The sequence below is a fragment of the Strix uralensis genome, chromosome 11 (assembly GCF_047716275.1).
Source record: "Strix uralensis isolate ZFMK-TIS-50842 chromosome 11, bStrUra1, whole genome shotgun sequence".
Taxonomy (NCBI): Eukaryota; Metazoa; Chordata; class Aves; order Strigiformes; family Strigidae; genus Strix; species Strix uralensis.
This window is the reverse complement of record NC_133982.1, coordinates 21,773,991-21,793,913: the sequence shown is the minus strand read 5'-3', so window position 1 is coordinate 21,793,913 and position 19,923 is coordinate 21,773,991. Positions and strand designations below refer to the sequence as shown.

General features: G+C 33.7%; 1 protein-coding gene across 1 annotated transcript in view; it reads left to right on the top strand.

The window, feature by feature from the left end:
* The window catches only part of FGF7 (fibroblast growth factor 7), a 29,295-nt gene extending 9,581 nt beyond the window's left edge, over window positions 1-19,714 (top strand). Inside the window, exons 2-3 of the mRNA XM_074880908.1 lie at window positions 18,072-18,175; window positions 18,580-19,714. Coding sequence (XP_074737009.1) covers window positions 18,072-18,175; window positions 18,580-18,774 — 299 coding nt within the window. The 3' untranslated portion in view covers window positions 18,775-19,714. The remainder of the gene's footprint in view (window positions 1-18,071; window positions 18,176-18,579) is intronic.
* The last annotated feature ends 209 nt before the right edge of the window (window positions 19,715-19,923 follow it).

Below are 19,923 nucleotides of genomic sequence, written 5' to 3'. Positions count from 1 at the left end.
GCTCCATTCTTCCAACTGAAATTTTTACATTTTTTACTGAGCGTGGAGATCATGGTCAATATATCCAAAACTGAAAACCAAAACCAAATAAAAAGGTACATAACCTCCAGGGTAAGCAAATTCCTGTTTAGAGCACTCTGAACCACTGTATACAAGTCAGAAAAAAGAAACTTACACCTTACATCCAAATTATGATTCAAAAAAACCCCATTCATCCACTCAGGAAACAAATACTACCACCTACCTAGTCAGGTAAGAGACAACATAAGAAACATGGAGAGCCTCTTCCCTCTAAGGAACCCTCCTTTCTCACTGCCGGCCAGCTACAGGGGGCTGGCTGTGCCCTCCTTCCTCCCACTTACTAATGTAATCAACTACACAGGTGTTTTAAGCCTCTTGCTCTTTTACATCCCGCCACCCCGACAGTACTGGTACTATGTTTTAGACTGCTGAGCATCCTGTCTGAGCATCTGTTTCAGCAGTCAGCAAGGAAGGAAGTTTTCTTATTGAGGCTGTAAAAGACAAACAGTCTAGCATGTTTTCCTACCTTACTAACAGTGTAACAGCCATATCTTTGGGTGAATTGGTATTGGAGTCTGTAGTTAATATTTATTAGTTCAAAGGAAACCAAATGTTACATTAATTTTGAGTAGCCTTAGGAGAGTCTGCTCAACTTATAAAGTAAATGGCAACAGTCCTAGGCCACTTTGTCCTTTTAAATGCCTCTTAAGCTGAGCAATGAAAATAATAAAGCTATTAATAAAACTGTTCTTTTAAATTAATGCACCAATTTCAATCAGAATGTTCAAATTAGCAAGCTGGTGCTTGGGCTACTTGATTATAAATACTAAACTAAAATTAAAATGCCTTCATTTCTGACCGCATCTTTGTGTGACTTGGGAAATTCAGTCTATATTACTGAACATAACTGTCATGCAACAAAATTAAAGGAAAAAAAAGATTACTACATCTTTCTAGGAAACTATTACCACATCTTTCAAGAAAATCATGGTCTGTTAATTTTTTTAGCAAAGTAATCCAGTGTTTTTAATTTGAATTCATCTATTTTAATCTTATCCAACCAGATTATTTAAGAGGATGTGATGAGTTCCAATGGCTATATCATTTAAGCAGAAAGTGATCTAGTGATAGAAGGTTTATTTATCATTATTATTGTGAGAAATTATTGGAGAAATTATTCAGAACTGTTTAACATTTGGAATGTAATAAACACCTATCTTTGCCAGAATGAGACTAAATACTGATCCCACTTTTTCTTCTTATATAACAAAATATTTCATAAACATGAGTAGGTATTCTGTACATTGTCCTTTTCAGATAGGATCTGTAGACATCCCAGAGACAATTTTCTGAAAGTGCTAATGAGCACTCAAGGGACATTTCAAATTACATTTCAAAAAGCAATACTTAAGCCTAAACCCCATAGCATATATATGGTACTTACATTTCTAAATCACTTCAGATGATATTTTAAAAAATGTGTAAGTAGCCACTGTTATGCAACTGTGTGAGACAAAATAAATAATAGAACCCATATTTCCTGACTTTCTCCTAACAACTTGCAAGTGATCATCTTGTATCCATAAGATACACAATTTTTTTTCCTGCTAGGGCTAAATTAAAATGTATGACTGCCATTACAAAAATCTCTTTTCCCTTTCTCCCTCTTCACATTACCTGTTCACCTTTTTCTCTCTGTGATACCATTTTGTTTGGAGTATCCTTATCAATACATGACAAAATTTAACAAACATTAGTTTTATACAAATTGTACATGAAAGTAACCATGCTTCTTTCCCCAAACAATTAACTATGTGAATTCCAAAACTAGAATGTAGGTGATCACCCCTTTGAGGTGATGCAGAAAAATGCAGGATATTTCTGCCTGTATACAGCACTGAAAATACTGAAGATTTTGGATTGCAACTTATTATATTGTCTTCTCGTTCATAGTTCAACAATGCAGTAATGGGTACTTTCAGTTGAACTCAGCAAAGTAGAATTGCTAGTTGCAGCTCCCGTTCCATGAGTTCACCCTTTTCTGACTCCAGACCCAACACAGTGGGATGTTTTTTTTCTTTGTTTTCCTCTTAACAGCTATCTGGCAGCTACATCCCAAACTAGCCTCTGTTAGTGGATCCCCAAAGAATTACATATACTTCATCTATTGTAATCACACGTGCTGCAATTTACCTCACAGGTGGTATTGTACAAAAAAGTCCGATTTGCACCCTGTCAGACTATGCCATATTTATTTCATTAACATAGATTTCTACATGAAAAAGAGTATTTCCTTCTCTATGTGCATGGTATTTGATTGAAATGCATTCTCAACCTCACAGAGATGTAATCAACATGAGAAAGTAATTGTTGAGAAGTACAGCATTATCTCTCTTTTCAACATACAGTCAAAATATGGCTGTTCTACTCATATTGACTTACTGATGAACTATAGAAAACTATCATTAATAGTCTAAATAGTTGCTGTTGAAAGTAAAAAATATTGCACAGCTGTGGAGGAGTTAAGTTACTGACTAGTGGAAAAGCTATCTAACCCTGTGATTCATTAGGAAAAGTTTGCTCAAGAGTTGAAAGACCCATATTAGGAAAGAGACAAATATATGCCACTTGTAAAAGCCTGGCTCTACTGAAATCAGTAAGAGTTTTGTTACGGATACCTATCAGTGGCTTAAGGAGTTAATTAAAAAAGATGCCAAATAATAACTACTGCTTCTGCAAATCCATGTGCTTTTACTTTAAGATACGGTTTCATAACATTGGTAATACAGACTAGACATAAAGAAAAATGAAACTCCCGTTCCACCATTAATCTCTTCCTGACTTTCAAGTCAGGATGACTTATCTACACCTTACCAACATCTACCTAGGAGTAATGTTGCTATCTCTATTTATTCTATTCAAGACATGAGCTTAAGAGTGCAATACACCAGAATATACCGAATTTAGGATATTTAACTTGAAAAATAGTTAACTATTACTTTTCAAATATATGTGCAAATTTATATTTCTGTATGAAAGATATAAATGGAAGTTTATTCTAAGTTTTTTGGAGCTCTGTTAAAACCACAGTCAGAGCAAAAAGCATGGCTAATTCTTTACCAAGAACAGGGGTTTCTTATATATTTTAGAACATACCACTACAGGTACAGCCAAGTTCTCTGCTGTTGTAACTTCATGGTCTTCAAGGCAGTTCTAAAATTTCCTGCTGAGTTCAGTGTTACACAGTAACTTTTCTCTAATGTCACAAACACCAGGAGAGAACAGTACCATAAGGAGCAGAAATGATCATAAATACAATGCAGAATCAAAAAAGGCCTGCAAACTGATTCTGCCAATCACAAAATTATACAAGCTTAATGCAAATCCCCCACAAAATAAAAATGTAAGGACTGCAAACGCTTTATTTGCACATGCAGCTTCTGCTACCCAGCCCATAGTCTAATATTAAAAAACCACTAAACTTTATCTAGTCCTCTAGTTCTATGAACGTATGAAAGAAATCTCTACCATGTTACTCTGCTTTCTTACAGAGGACAAATGTTCTCTTCCCTTCTTGATCAAGGTCCTTGCTTAAGTCCATTAGCTGAAATGCATGTTTTCAAACATCTACAAATCACAGATGAGCTGTTTTCCAGGTTTTTAAGGGGTTCGTATATTTTGCTACAGATTGCTTATGTATTACTTCTGTGGAGCTCATCAAAACTTCATGACACCAATACATATAAAAGCAAAACAAGAATTAGGTGAATTGTAGCAGAAAAACTGAAAAATGAAGCATTCCCAAAGGCCCCTGTCTGAAGCTGTTATCAAATGCTTCAGTGGTATGAGATCTTCCATTTGTCTCAAGATCAAGAAGAAAGGATGTCTTTATACTTATGTCAGTGCACTGCACTGTACTCTATCAAACAGGTTGTTCGATTATTGTCAGAGATGGAAATTTGGAATTCTGCCAATACAATGATATGGCTGCCAGGATGGATCTGAATTTAAGATATTAAATCCTTTAACAGACTGGTCACAGATAACTTTGTAATAAACAGTCACCATATAGTGATATAGTAGTACCTGTGTGCTCTGAGAGCCAAGAAAACTAACTACTGCAATTTACAGGCACAGGAGAGCTTGCATCCTTCCCTATGCAGTTCAGGACCACAAGAAACTTCCCTTAGTTGGTAAAGAAAGTGAAGTAGTTTCTATCACATTTTAAATACTTTCCCCTGGTTAACTGAGAGACGACTGTTATGGCATACTGGTTTTACTAATGTTTTTTAATTTAATTTAATTTTTTAAGGGAATTTCTGTCAAAATGTTTGAAGAATCTTTTAAGAGAGTTGATCTAAGTCACTAAGGGCTAGTTTTTTAAGAACGTTTCAGTAACTAAAGGTGGAGTTAAGCAACATTAGAAAATCTTTCTTTTAAACTAGCCTGTAAGTGGGGTTATTGGTGATACTGCAAAGAAACAGCAGCTAACAACCCAAGGCAGCTTTCTAACTTCATAGTTTTCCCTTTTATATGTCCCCTTTATATATCTTTAGCTGATCTAAACAATGATAATTTAATTGAAATAAACATAACTGCACTGATTTACACATGGAGATATAAAAATTAGAACAAAAGCAATGGCAAACTGGGTTGTGTACAAACCAGTAACATAACAAAAATGTGTTAAATAAAAGTTTAAATAAACTTTTCATATAATTTGGCTAATCCTATGCCCTGTTAACTGTTCAGTACTGTTATCTATATTCCATGACTTTTTACATCTTAGCTATGACTGGTAACTTCTCTTCAGAAGATAACATCATACTATTCTATCACAAAACACTGGAATGTGTGCAGCCCTTAGTTCTAGAGTCCTTCTTTCTGCTTTTAGGGTACAAGTAGCTTTCACTAAAAAGCCACAACACTATTTCTATGTAACACTTAAGAAAAGCAAAGCACAGAAAGGCTGTGGACTCTAGAAAATATTTACATGACACTAGTTGCAACAGTTTTTTCACTGACTTCCTGATATTATGAACATGGGCAAAACTAAGTGTGTGCATGGATATTTGTATCATCAAACTCAAAATCATTAACACCTGATTTCCTCTACATCCTAGCATTTGAAGTCAAAACTGGCACCCTACCCCCGATTTTCAAACTGGATAATTCAGCCGAATTAAAAAAGGCAGATTAAAAATCACACAAATAAACACAAAGTAAAAGAGAAATTTGGCTACAGCTTCCATAGTATATTTGCTCTGGTTATTACCAACTGGTTCTGAATCAGAGGAATAATTCTCTCCACTGCTGCTGTTTTTCCTCAGTTTTGATATGGAATTGTAAAGCTAGAAGACAACTAAAGATTAACTGGATGACTGTAACACATTTATAAATATTTGATCACGTAAATGAAGAGAGAGGTTTCAAAGTGCTACCGGTGTATAACGGCAAATATTCTGTTGATTTCCCTAAAGTCAGGCTTTCATCTTAGACAAAATTTTTAGACTGGTAAAACCAGTGTGTAACTAGAAGTAAATTAATGACACTAGGCAAAATTAAGACAAGGAATTATTAAACTATTTGGGGGAAAAAAAAAAGATTGTTGGACAACTGACACATTTTGATCAATTTTTGATCCTGAGCAAGACAGGAGCAACATCAGGTACAAAAATCCTAATTTATTTATCAGAATTGGATGAAATTATTAGATTGGTTTTGAATTTCAGGGTTTTTAAATTTTCTCCTTCTATTAGTGTATTTTTCAGTGTTTGGTCTAATAGAGATTTTGAAAGGTCAACTAAATCTAAATTATTTGTCAGTAGGAAACCAGAACAATTTAAGAGACCATATCATAAATATATGTCCAATAGTGTTTTGAAGGCAGAAAGAGTGAGCCAGATGGTTTCTATCAATTCCCACTCTGGTGCAGCAAGGGGTTAGTATGATTTTCTTAACAGCTTCTTGCATTTTGTACCTTGAAAGGAATTACGTGCTGCCTGCTTGTGTTCTTATAGACATTGTAATTGATATATTTAGATGGTGCAGGAACAGCTGAAACCAGACAAGTGGCAGATCTGATCTGGAGATCGAACTAAAATGTATTCAAGTTGGGTAGTGCTTGCCCTACATTTTACATAACTACTTAGAGTGGGAAAAGATGTCTATCTCTTGTAATAGGGATTGCAGTGTTTATGAATGAAATGCTCTGTGTAAAACAAAATTTTACTGTCCAAAATTTCAAACCATTTAAAACTATTTGCTCTTATGCCAGAGGCCCCTAAGTATACATTCAAGCTCTGGAATTCTGCAGCCACCTTCTTTCTTATGCATCCACTTTTGAATTTTACTTATTTTACATAATTCAATTAGCTACATCTGGGAATACTGTCACTATTAAAAACACATTTTACTTTATATATAAACTGATAATACAGTTTTCAGCACCTAGAATGTCATTAGGATCATTCTGTGAGCATTCAATAATAGCTTTTAGTAATGTTTGTCAATGATATATGATTGTAAATTATCCTGAAAGAACAAGAAGTCAGTTCTTAGATTCAGTTTGTCCCCAGAATATGGCTCTGCTATTCCTTCTGTCAAGCTTGTTTCTGGGACCAGAAAAGCTGCCACAGGAACAGCTGGAGACAGTAAAATATGCAGAACAAACCAGCTAGACCTTGAGGGTGAGGAAATACTTCGTACGAAAAAGAACAGGTTCTGTCTTAGATGTATTTTTGCCCTCTTTAACTGAGTAAGTCCAGCACACAGTGCCATGTTATATTTATACCATCTTCACAACTGCCTGCAGCCAGCTTATACAGGTGATAACCCATAATAGCACATGAAATGCACCTGGAATTGAAGTTCTTCAGAACATGATTCAGACAATGAATCATTTGATTTTTTTATACACAGAAAAGGTTTGTGAATATGCACTCCTGTCTTCCTTAGAAAAACAGAAGAAAAAGTCTTCCATAGAACTGACATGACTAATTTTATGTCAACTATGATCACTAATCCTGCCTAGGAAAGGGGGAAGAAAATTTAATCAGCAATGGTGCTGGGGCAAGACATCAAAACACCAGCTCTTTACTAGATGAAAACACAAAATAGCATAGTAACAAATATCAAAAAACAAATTAATGTATTTATAGACTTTTGCATTACAGAAGAATTTGGAGAGACAGGAGGCTCTGGTCCTATGTAGAATCTTCCAAGTTTCAGATAATCAAAATAGCTATAGGCACTGAAACTCTAAATTTGGGAATTTTTGCACCACTAAATGGATGTTTCTCATTTTGCTGTGAAAAGGTTAATTAGCAGCATTTTACACTAGATTCTAAAAGCTCACAAAGCTTGAAAAGATCATTTATTCTAGTGAAACTGGCACAAAAGATTTAAATACTAGAAATATGCTTCATCTGAGCTGTAGAGAAAGTATTTGTTGTACAAGTTTAGCTCTAAATCATTAATTTTCTTACTGCTTGGAAACAATTTTGTAATCAGTCATTCTACCCTTTTTCCCCCCCATTTTTAATACCAGTAAAGTATTAATGCTGTAATAGTAGAGTACTTTTTCAGACTGAGGATTAAGACTTGGATTTTACATGACACTATTAATTCTAAAAACTAATATTATTTTTCATTATAAACATATGTTTAGCTCCAAGGTAATTTTTATTGGAGGGAAATGTAGTTTCCTGCAAAAATGAGAAATGACTATGTGCCGTATAAGAGGCTGATCAAGAAAATATTTATATGAAATGCACAGTGCAGATCAGCAAAGTGAAGGGTTCTAATAAGTTTAATGAGAAAGTCACAAGTGAATGACTGCCTGGGGCAGCATGTTATTCAGTCATTACTATATACTGGTATTCACAAGTCAGAGCTCTAAATTGAAAAGTTCCATAGTTTTACAGTCTACTTCAGTGAAAAATGTCACACCCTTTTGGTTTTGAAGACCAAATCAAGAGAAATATTGGAAAGTTAGTGGTTCAAAGTGCTAATGTTCTAGAGATACAGACAGAAGGAGAGAAGGCAATTTAGATTCAGAATATCACAGACCAATTCTTATTACGCTACCATTTTCAGTGAAGAATGAAGCATTCAATCTACAAACCTAACTCACCAACATTAGCAGAGTTAATACAAAACTGAGGCCAAACAGGTTGTACAATAAGGAAAAATACTCAGAAATTCTAAGCTATTTCTCTTCAGCAATAATTCATTGTAATATGGTCACTGAAATCCTCGCTACAGTAATTAGTGGAGGTAAGCTTTACTGACCGTTGTAAACCGATGAGCACTGCTTTACACTTATTCACTTTGAAAAACAACTAGAAAAGGTATTATGGCTTTTCATATTTCCCACTGCAGATGTAATATGGTAAGTTTGTAAGTAAAAAGGAAGGTGTATTTCTTAAACATCAATTTGGAAGTTCAAACCAGACTCTTCTTTTCATGGTGTGGTACCAGTAATACACATTCAGAAGGCCAGATTATACATTTGATGATGCACATGAAACTATAAATACTTGGAACAATGCAGACTTAAGAGTGGAACTCCACTTACTCCTTCCTTTTCTGTCATAAACACTCACAAGTCCATGTACACATGCAAGGAACAGATCTTGTAAGTAAAATAACAGCATTTCTAAATAGCCATTTTAGTTCCCTGTTGTATTGTCTCACTTCCGTTTGGTTCTCATCTTACTTTTTTCATACTATCTTCATAGAGTTATCAAGTTAGCAGTTTCTTCCAGAAACCTTGACATGGCTCAGATTCCATAACTAACATATCTGCCAACTGAATACCATGAAAACAATGGTTTATGATAAAGTTGTTCTATCTAGCAGCAATGCATGTATTAATCGGTTTGTAGGATTGGCAAACAGTGGAGAAATTTATGGATAATGTAATGTCAAGTAAGGAATCTTTAAAATGACCAATAAATGAAAATCCACCAAAGTACAAAAAATACTTTGATGGATTTCTGTTAACAATTAGTTGATTTTTTTTTAATACAGTATGCCTGCTGGTTTTGTGCCAAATGAATTGCAAAAAGGTCATTAAATATCAGCTACTTATGCTTAATCAAACAGATTCTGTACACAGACTAAGCCTTATATGCAAATTCTACTACTTGAAGATGCTTGAAGAATAATATACTGCATCAAGTCCTCAAGGAATATCTCTCTATTGTTAATCATGTTTCCTCAGACAACTAAAATTCCTCCTGCTTCGAACTTACACATGGGACAAAACCAGGAGTTTTGAGTGCTTTGAATATTTGTCCATAATATCCAGATGTCTGGCACCTCACTGAAGAAGTAGCTTCAAATGTTCTACTGAAAATCCTTGACAGATCCATTGTTTATGTGCAGATCATTTTTTACAGTCATATCTAGAGTGCTTCAGATAGTTTACACACACACAGCAAATGCATGCATGGATACCGCACAAAGCCTCTAAATAAAAGCTTTTTTAGCCTTCTGTATTGGACCATGCCGCAAATAACATATTTTATATGTGTTTATGCCATAAATCCAAATTCTGAGTATCACAAGGAGAAGCAAATATATGACAGTTAAAGAAAGAAAGTGATAGTGAATGTATGTACCAGCTTGTTTTCTGTTACCTTAATTAATTATTAAATTCATATCCATAGACAGAAAATTCTTGGGGTGTAGACAATCTCATCTCTGCTTTGAAAACCATTATAACATATACTGTATATCTCTTTCTACTTACAAAGCTTATGAACATAAGTTCTATGAAGTACCATCTGGGAAACTCACTCTCTTACTAAGGAAAAGTACAAAATACAAATGCAAATTCTACTTTCTATCAATTGTAATTTAATAACAGGAAGGGTAAAAAAAAGAATTAAATCATATTACAATGTCTCTTAAATACCTTTATTTGCAGTAAATTTTTTACCATTGGATTTTATATTTGAAAGAGAATGAGCACACAAATTGCTCTACCGAAAAATGAACTTTAAGATGCATCCATTTAAAAATATTATTAAGAATCAAAATAACTTAAGCACAAATTCACAATATACACACTATTTTTAAAAAAGAGATAGAAAGGGGTAATGTTTCCTGAAACCAGTCACTTTCAAAACCATTCAATGAAAGTATTAATTTACTTTCAGAAAACAAATACTGATAGACTCCTCTGGAAAAACACTTCAAGTGCAAAAAGCCAGCTAATGAATGTATTGACTGTGCTGGCTCACCAAATGCACACATGCACTGACACCACCATGAAAGTTTTCCAAAATACTGTATGATTGACCACTATGATTTGTATTTTCTTGCTTTAAGAGGCACAAATATTAACTTATTAAAATCCAGAACAAAAGAACAAATTACATTAAATACCATTAAACACTGTCTTGTAAGCAATGACGAGAGCATTTTTCTTGGCTTTGAATCATCTGCAAAGGTCACTTGAATTCATAAATATGTGCTCCAAATTTAATTAATTAGAAACACAAGTCAGTGAAATTTAGAGCTTTTTTTTTTTTTTTTTGACTTATTCTCCATCCAAGTCTTTTCTGCCCCCTCTTTCCCTGTTTGAGTTTCCACATACTTTACCTTCAGACAATTCTGCCTAGGAAAGGGTGTTTCACAAACACATTCCTCAGAAGTGCTTAACTGTCAGTGCCAGCCTCCTTACCCCTAAAAATCAGCAACAGACTGGTTTTTTCAATTTCAGTGCACAGAGAGGCCACAAGAAATAAAGTGCCGTAAATACCACACAAAATTTGGTATTGTAAAGCATTTAGAATATTTTAAAAATCAGCATTAGATGTGTTATCTGTTAGCTATTTTCTTAAAAAGAAATAAGAATGTAAAATAACAAACTAGCTTGTGGACATCTGCTTTTGCTTTTCTTTCCTTAAAAACCATACTTTTCTTCTTCTTCCCTTCTTTCCAGCATTGAGAAGACTACAGATGTCTTCTTAGGAGTTTCCTTCTTACCCTTAAACATTTTCTCATAACATATATACCTGACAGAAAAATACTGGGATGAAATTGCTGTCAGCCTTGCTGAGAAATGTAAAGGATACCAAAATTTCTCTTTGAATTAATGTCTACAGAAACACGGATACTAAAAAATTGAGGAGCAGTGACTGGAAACTTTATGTAATAGAAATTGAGGGGATATCAGCAACATGTGAAACATTTGGAAAAAGAGCCAGCTGATGAGGGACTGAACACAACGTGTACTTTAAAACCTCTTCCAAAATCTCCCCGCAAAATCTTATCACCCAACGCACTGGGGTAGTTCTCTAGTGTGTGAGAAGATATTTAGCTTGGTGGTTTTGCTCTCTTCTCTTCCAAAGACTCATTGGACAGGTTGTTACCACCTGCTCGACCTGCAGTAATGGGCTGCACTTTTTGGTTTCCTTATAGCTCTCAGAAGGAAGAATTGCAATTGCTCTTTCAGCCTCTTGGCTGCAAAATGATTAAAGACAAATGCTCCAATTTTGCTAAACCACAAGGCTCTCACTACTTTGTTATAGATAGGATACTGTTGTTTGAGGATACTATGGACAAACTCAAAGAAACTCTGCCTATTCAGCTATGGCTGCATACAGTTAGAAATTAGTTTAATATAATAGATTGTGTAGCAATAAAAGCAAAGATTTGTTAAATAAAATGTCACAGTATTATTATGTTGTAAAAGCAAAAAAAGTTTAACAAATAAAAAGAAGATGAAAATGTTAGTGTGAAAATATTAATTAAATCAGAAAAAGATACTTAATATCAAGTGATTAAAAACACAATTCTCAAACACCACTTGCCAGGAAAGAATTATCTCACAAAAGAATGCTCAATTTTGTATCAATGACGTAGCTAAATACCAATTTTTCTACATAAATTTCCAGCCTGAGGTACTGTCCTGTCTTCCAGGCCACAGTCATGGAATAAGTCCAGACATAGAAGTGTCTACTTGTAAAGTACTGAGCAACTGTCATTCTAGACCAGAATGGCAGGAAACTCACCTCATTTATTATGCAAATTGTCTCAAAAAAAGGATATATATTTCATGCACTAAAACTGTTGTGTCAACCTCAAAGGTTGTTTTGTTTTGTTGGGTTTTTTTCTACTGGATTTTATTGAATTTGCACCAAGTGGTTAAAAAAACCTGCTGCCAGCATCCACAGTCATCTTCTTCTAAAGAGAAACTATAGCCCATCTCAGTTGAGTGTCTTTTACGTACATCAGACAGAATTTCAGCTCTGTAGTAACTTCTTTCACTACAGGAATTATAAGCTACATTTGATACACTGACCATGGAACCATATAAAATTGTTTGGAATTTCATGCTGATTTTATAGAAATTACAGTTGTTTTCAATTTTGTATGCCCATTTTCAGGTTTTTTTTTCCTCTTTCTGGCTTTAATCGGATTTCTTTCCTGGTTACTTTGTGGTACAGTCCAGACTTCTCTATAACCTGTTCTGAACTTTTACGTGGATGCTTTAGATGAAGTAACTGAAAAACATAGTTTACATTTTCACTTTTAAACCGAGGATATTCAAGACCTTGCTGAAGCTTGGCCTTCTGAACTTATCATCAGCATCTTATCAATTTAAGCATGTCTTTAAAGTCATTTTGGTTATTAGAGTATTAAAAGAGTATTTCAATGAAACAATCTACATATAAGAAATTTCTCTTTCCCATCCTAGCTTGGTGACTTTTTCCTTTTCATGAATAGCGATTGAAAGTATTAGAACTTTCTACTTCAAAACAAAGCATGTAAGAATGAATTTGCTAACATAAGACAAAGAATGATATACTATTAGACTGGGGAGAAGAGGTTCTCCTTAGTAGAATTTCTGACTGTAGATTTTAGTTCTTTATAATTTATACCTGAAGTATCTGGTGCTACATAAACTAACACTTAGAATCCAGCACAGACAAATCTCACATGTGTGCCTGTTCAGCATTTTTCTCTCTTTCTTTGTGTTTTTTTTTCTGAAAAGATTTTTGCTTACTGTACGTCTCCTGCCTCACTGAAGGAACTACCTTAGGGATAAAATCCTGGCTCTACTGAGTTAGCTGAAATCTTACTATTCACTTTAATGAGGACAGCATTTTTGCCTTTATGTATAAAATGGCCTACAAACATAACAAAACATATTAGGTTTACTTTTATTAGCATTTTTCTATGGATATAGAGATTTACCTGCTTCCAGTGAATCAGCTAACAAGACTTAGCATGAACACTGAAGCTCAGCTACACTTAGGTTCACAGTAGAAGAGGTATGAAACTAACACATTTTCATTCAGTTCATCTCTTAAAGGCAGTCAAAAATGATATGCTAGAAAACACACTCTTTAGCTTTGGTGAGTTTTGCTTAACTCAGTTTACCATCCTCATAAAGCTTATCTCGTAAAGCCAATCTTTAGAGTATATTACTGTTTTGTTGTTGATTTTAATACCATCAATTACTCAGAATCAAAGCTCTTCCTACATTTATAGAAAAACTAGATTATTGGGTTACTTTTCAATACACCAAATGTTGTTCCTGGCTAGTCTTATTAAATACATTGCAATGATGCAGAATTTGAAAACGAAAGAGAAGAGAAAAAAGAAGAGGTTTTTTTTTAAAAAAAACCCAAGATAACTAAAAAAATCACATTCACAGACTTGGCTGAATGTAACAGTAACAACTGTGTAACAGACCATATACACCAAGAGCACAAAGATAACCATATCACCTGAGATCCAAATTTAATTTAGCCCTACATCCTGTCAGCAAGAGTTGCCCGTACCAGATGATTACAGAAAGTATAGAAGAAACAGGAAATATATTCAGTTGGCCAAAATTCTGGTTGAAGCTTTATCACCTCTCAACAACTACTGATGGATTAGGTTCCTATCTGCAGCAACACATCCTTGTGTCTATTTACCATTATGTAATTTCACTTAGAGTGACTGAGTACCAGAAACACACACAAAATAAAGACAGACCAATATGACTATAATGTCATATAGTGTAATATAATGTGGTATCCTGACTTAATAGAGATACTGGAAGGAAATGAAACAGAGGGAAAAATACAACTTACTTTCTCTATTTTATGGATTTAATATTTTATTCCTTGGTATATCCTTTAGGAATTTCCTGCTTTGGTGCTATAATTATGATATAATATAAAATCTCATTTTAATATTTTAAATATGTTATAAAATTATAATTGGAAGAGAAAGTGATTTTCATTGTCCACGTCTCTAACTTCAAAGTCTGTGTTGAGTGTTTATATATCAAGATGATTATTAAAAAAAATAGAAAAGTAGTTTAGATGTTTTCACAGTGAGATTTTATTATTTATAAGTATTAAAGATTTCATTAACTAGTTAATCAAAGAACTTGTGCTTTGAGAATTATGCAGCGCATAACAGGTGTGCAGAAAAAAAGCTGGTCACCTTACAAATCTTGTATGTTCAGAAGCACCTTGTAAAACAGTTAAAGTACTCAAATCTCTGTCTGCATTAAATTGAATATTACTCAAAAATAATTCTTCCTGGTGTGAGAGAGACCTCTGATACTGGATACTAAATTTAAGCATGTGATACACTGCAATGCTGACACTGGTAAACAGATAAACTTTCAGTGTATGACTTCTCAACCTTCATAGTCTCTTTCCATAGTTTCTGTACATAAAGGAAGAAATTTTAACTTCATGCATGCACATGACATTTTGTAATTAACGAAACAAGTGAGGTCTATACAAAAGACTATATACACTGAAAGATTGTAAATTAAATTCTCAGCTAAAATCAACTATCACTGTTCTAACTACACAGTAAATTCTTACTTTTCCCAGTTTGCTAGAAATCATGTTTCCATTTCCTATATAATCTATGTAAAGAAAAAATATGCAATTAATTGTAGCAATACTACATTTCTGAAATGAACAGAATTACTGAGGCACAGCTTCTAGAAGAAGAAAAGGGAGCTTACAGAACATGTGTCATACACCTTAAAATGAAGGGAGAAGCTCGGTGATGAATCACTTGCACATCAAATAGAAAACTGCATGTGAACTGCTGCGTCAGAGACCTAAATCACATAGATGCTTTGCTGATAAGGGAAAAATTCATGCTTTGACCTCCTTCAGGGCTACATAAAGACACATCAGAACAGACAAGACATGATCTAGAACAGGGAACTGAAAAATGAGCACGTGCGGTTTATGATAGGCCATTTAATTCTGAGATAGACATGTTCTGAACAAAGAATCGAGAATATACAAGCTCTATTTCCACTGAATTCTCTATGGTCTTTTTTCTTTCTCTTTAACATTGTTAGTATTACATTTTTAATGCGACATAATTATTGGAGGGTTCATGTGGTGTTCCCTCACTAAACTTTACGGAGAGATGCACAGACACAGTATCTTTAGAAAAGTGCCATTCAAAGACCTAAAACATTCTTTGGATTTTATATCACCTCTGAGTCAGGGTGTCAAATTTTATTTATGAGAGAACTAGCCCTAATTCTGGGGGTACATAATGCCTTAAAATTGTGAAAAGTACAAAATATAGCAACTAGTACTGAATATGCATAACAATTTGTGAATCTCAAATTATCTGTCTTTAATTAAAATGCATTGCTTTTTATGCACAATGGGATTTTAACAAATAAGAGGAAAAGCCATGTAAAGATCTGAACACAATAAATCTATCACATGTAGTGCATTTGTAAATTATAAGCAGCCTATAACTTTGACAGATAACATTTTATTTTGCCATTCAGATTTGCTATACAGGAGGCTTATAAAATGTTTTTACACCCCCAATTTCTATCCTATACCAAATTCTATGAGGGTAAAGTTTCCACATGAAAGACATTTATGTCTTAACTGAGAATAAAGCAGAAAAACAAGTACCCAAAACCAAAATAAAATAATTCCAAGTTAGTATGAATGCCACCATCTACTCCAGAAAAAAAAAAAAAAAAAAAACAGGCTAGAAAATAATGTAAAAATTCTATTAATAATATTGCCTTGGACAAAAGCTTTTGGCATTTCCTTTTTAAAAGTAGTAGTATTTCTTACTACTGTAACTTCAGCCAACATCAGCTTACTCAAGGAAATCTCAATTCCTACTAGCATGATTTGTTTTAAAAAGTCATTTTGAATCTTACATTTTTTAAATTCTGTATAAATAGAAAACTCAAACATAGATTTTTTAAAAAAACCCTTTCCTTAAGTTAATGGCCAGCACAGGCAAAAGAACAAATGGATATAAGCTGTCACTGAAAAAATGCAGATTGCAAATTACTACAGAGACTCTAGCCATTAAAATAAATCAAACTCTGGAACAGCCTTCGGCAGAAACACTGGGGGCAAAGAAATAACAACTCTAATTTAGTATTGGCAAAGTTTATGAAAAGAGAATTATCTGATGCAATTCCCAGGCTAGCAGAGCACTGGACTTGATGACCCAGAGATCCCTTCCACTGCTATGTTCTTTGTTTGGCGAGATGCAGATGTTCATCTGTTTTTCAGCCTCACTGTGGTTTTTCTAAAGTGAAATTTAAATGAAAGTTAATATAATTTTTGTAAGTTAGAAACTACCCTTTGTAAGAATTGTTACTAGGCCTGCAGCAGTGGAACTTGTCAAAGAATTCTAAAAGCTTTACCAAAAGTTGGCTTAGCATTATAGAGAAATACAGAAATATGTGTGCAGAGATGAACACCCAGCAGGGCACACACCATGAGAAGAGGTAACTGGTAGGGAAAATAGGAAGAAAAAAGTAAGCATTGCAGACTAGGACTGATGTATCAGTAATATCAAGGAAGAAAGCAAAACAGAAGAGTAAAGAAAGCAAAGGACATCAGGATAGAAAAAAAGGGTAGGGGAGGAGAAATATAATAGATATTTAATGCCTTTCTAAACTAATTAATGAAAAATTATTATCATGTGTGGTGGATGTGAAGAGTCAATACAAACTTGAAAGAGAAAAAAAGGAAATATTTTGTTCAAGAGGAAGGTCATCTTTCAGGTGACATATAACACAAGCCTCTCTCCCCCCCCCTCACTTGTCTCCCCCATGCTTAGCTATTGGAATTTGCCTAGAGTTGGCTGGCCTTGAAAGACCCCGTTTTGGAGAATGAGTCACAGTACAGAAGCTACTGCACACAGTCTGTAGAATGTCTATGGCAGAAAACGGCTCAGACTCAGAAGTATAACTCTAAACTATTACTTAAAACAACAATAATAATATTTAAGCTTGAACCTGGTGTTCTGAACTTGCACCGTCTTCCTGCCTTTGCTCAGTTGTGGTTTTTTTAGTTAACATAAGAATATTTTTTATGTTGCAGGTAACTTAGATGTATCATAGTGACTACAGAAAGCTATTGCAAATATACATCAGCGAGATGAAAATGAAGTAATTTATAGAAGACAACTCTAAATGTTTTCTGGTTTTGAATAAATAAGTTCTCAGAGCAGCTTTTAATGATTTTCAAATACACATATCTTTACAGCTCTGATCAGTCATAAAAGCATACAAAGGTCAAGCAAATACTTCATCTTCTTTAAGACACTATGGTCTGTTTTCTATCACTTGCAAGTTCTAAGGTTTACACTCTTTCAAGGAGATGATACTGCTACACAAGTCTTCAAAATAAAGGCTTTGCACAAATTCTGTGAACCTTGATGGCTGTGTATATAATTCTTCCAAATGAAACTCTGAGCCTAATAAATTCTAAGATAGGCTGATTCTTTGAAAATAGAAGAATTACTTATACTAACTGCAACCTCGGTATGCGCTTCAAAATTATCACCATACAATTTTTTAAGTGGTTTTGTGCAGACATGATCACATACAGACAATTTTTGAAGTCTAGCCCTTTCCTCATGTGAATACATATTTTTTCTGTTTTCCAAGAATGATTGTTGCAGGTTTTCAATAAACACAGAAGTATTATAGAATATTAGTTCAACTAAACCTTCTAAGTCGACTGGAGAACAAACAACCATTTTACAGCCCTTACTCTGTGCATTTGCAGGTATTCTAGAAATCCGAACAGTGGCAGTTGGAATAGTGGCAATCAAAGGAGTGGAAAGTGAATACTTTCTGGCAATGAACAAATCAGGAAGACTCTATGGAAAGGTATGGATGCAAACTTTTCTTGTGTGTACAATCATTACATACAATCTTAAAGATAAAAATAAAGGTTATTTTTAGATGTAGCTTCTGTATCATTTGTATAAAATAGATTCCTAAAAAATTCAGATGTATCCTGTACTTATCCCTTACATCACATATTAGATTTTTATGTCCATTTAATAAATTCAGTGATTAGAGCTTATATAAGTTTTAAAAAGTGGAATAATAATAAGGGGGAATAGACAAAACAAAAAATTCAATACTCAGATTTCAGAAGTCAAATTTATTAAAAATGTTAATAACATGTAGGGTTTATAATGCATATTCTTCTCTCACCTTCCCTAATCTAAGTATTTAAAAAAAGACTCGTACTTATTTTACCCTATTTTATTATTTACTCTCAACAGAAAGTATGCAATGAGGACTGCAACTTCATAGAACTTATTGAAGAAAACCATTATAATACATACGCTTCTGCAAAATGGACACACAAAGGAAAGGAGATGTTTGTTACATTAAACCACAAAGGGGTTCCCATGAAAGGTAAAAAAACAAAGAAAGAACATAGAGCATCCCACTTTCTTCCCCTGGCAATATCCTAATCACAAATGATCTATAAAGAACTAGTTCCAGCAGGAAGATTATTTTTAAGACGACTTTTTGACAAGGTATCAAGAGAGGCTGGAATACTACTGAGAAACTGAACAAGCTGGACTTGCGCATTTATGTTTATTTTTAAGAGACTACATGAAAAAGATTTGAAAATATACACAAAACCAGATTTACTAACTAAAAGTTGTAAAAAATTCTAAAGAGTTGTACAATCATTATCTTAGTCATTGTAACTGGGTAGTTTCTTAAATTAATTTACCCTGAAGAATAAGTCATTACTTGATTATCTGATAATATTTTATTTAAAAAAACCTATCTGCTTTTTAAATATGGCTGCTATAATAATAATAAGCAGATGATAATGTTGTGTAAAATATGTCAGACTTTAAGGCTGCTGGAATGAGTTGTCAGATTATCAAGTCAATAGTAAATGTGGAGGCTGAGCAGTATTTTAAATACTTCCCCCAAGAAACTGGTATCCTATACATAAACTATATGATCAGAAAAAAAAATATAATCTTGTAAATGTTTATTGTTGTATTCAGATAAAAGAGTTAGTTTGGAAAAATTAAGTTTACTCTACTACAAAATGTTCCTATCTATTAATGAAACAAATACCTAATGCTGCTCTAAAAGATGTTTCAAATAGTGTATGTAAAATAAGAATAGGAATAATGTACTTCATCTCACTTTTCACAAATTAACATTTTATATAACGATGAAGCAAAAGTTCAGACATATTAAGGTTTTTTATGTAACATATCCTATCTTTTGTATAATTCCTGTTAGGGCATACAGCTTTCAATATTGTTTTTCCATCCTTATACATGCTTTTTCTGTTGTTACAGCATTAAACTTTATTTTAAGTTGTATTTGAACTTTATTGTTCTAAGTTATTTAAATGTTATTTATAAAAAAAAAAAAAACTTATTAAGCTGCATCTGTTTCATATGCTTTTAATTCTAAAGGAATAACAACATGGTCTGGCTGAGATGCATGAATTTTTTTCTGTGACCAGACACAAAGACTAGTACACAACCCTCTTGCCAACATACATTGGATGGCAGACAAAAATGACAGCCTGCAGCAAATCGCACAATGGACATCGCAAAAGAAACAATGCAAAAATGTAAAAAATC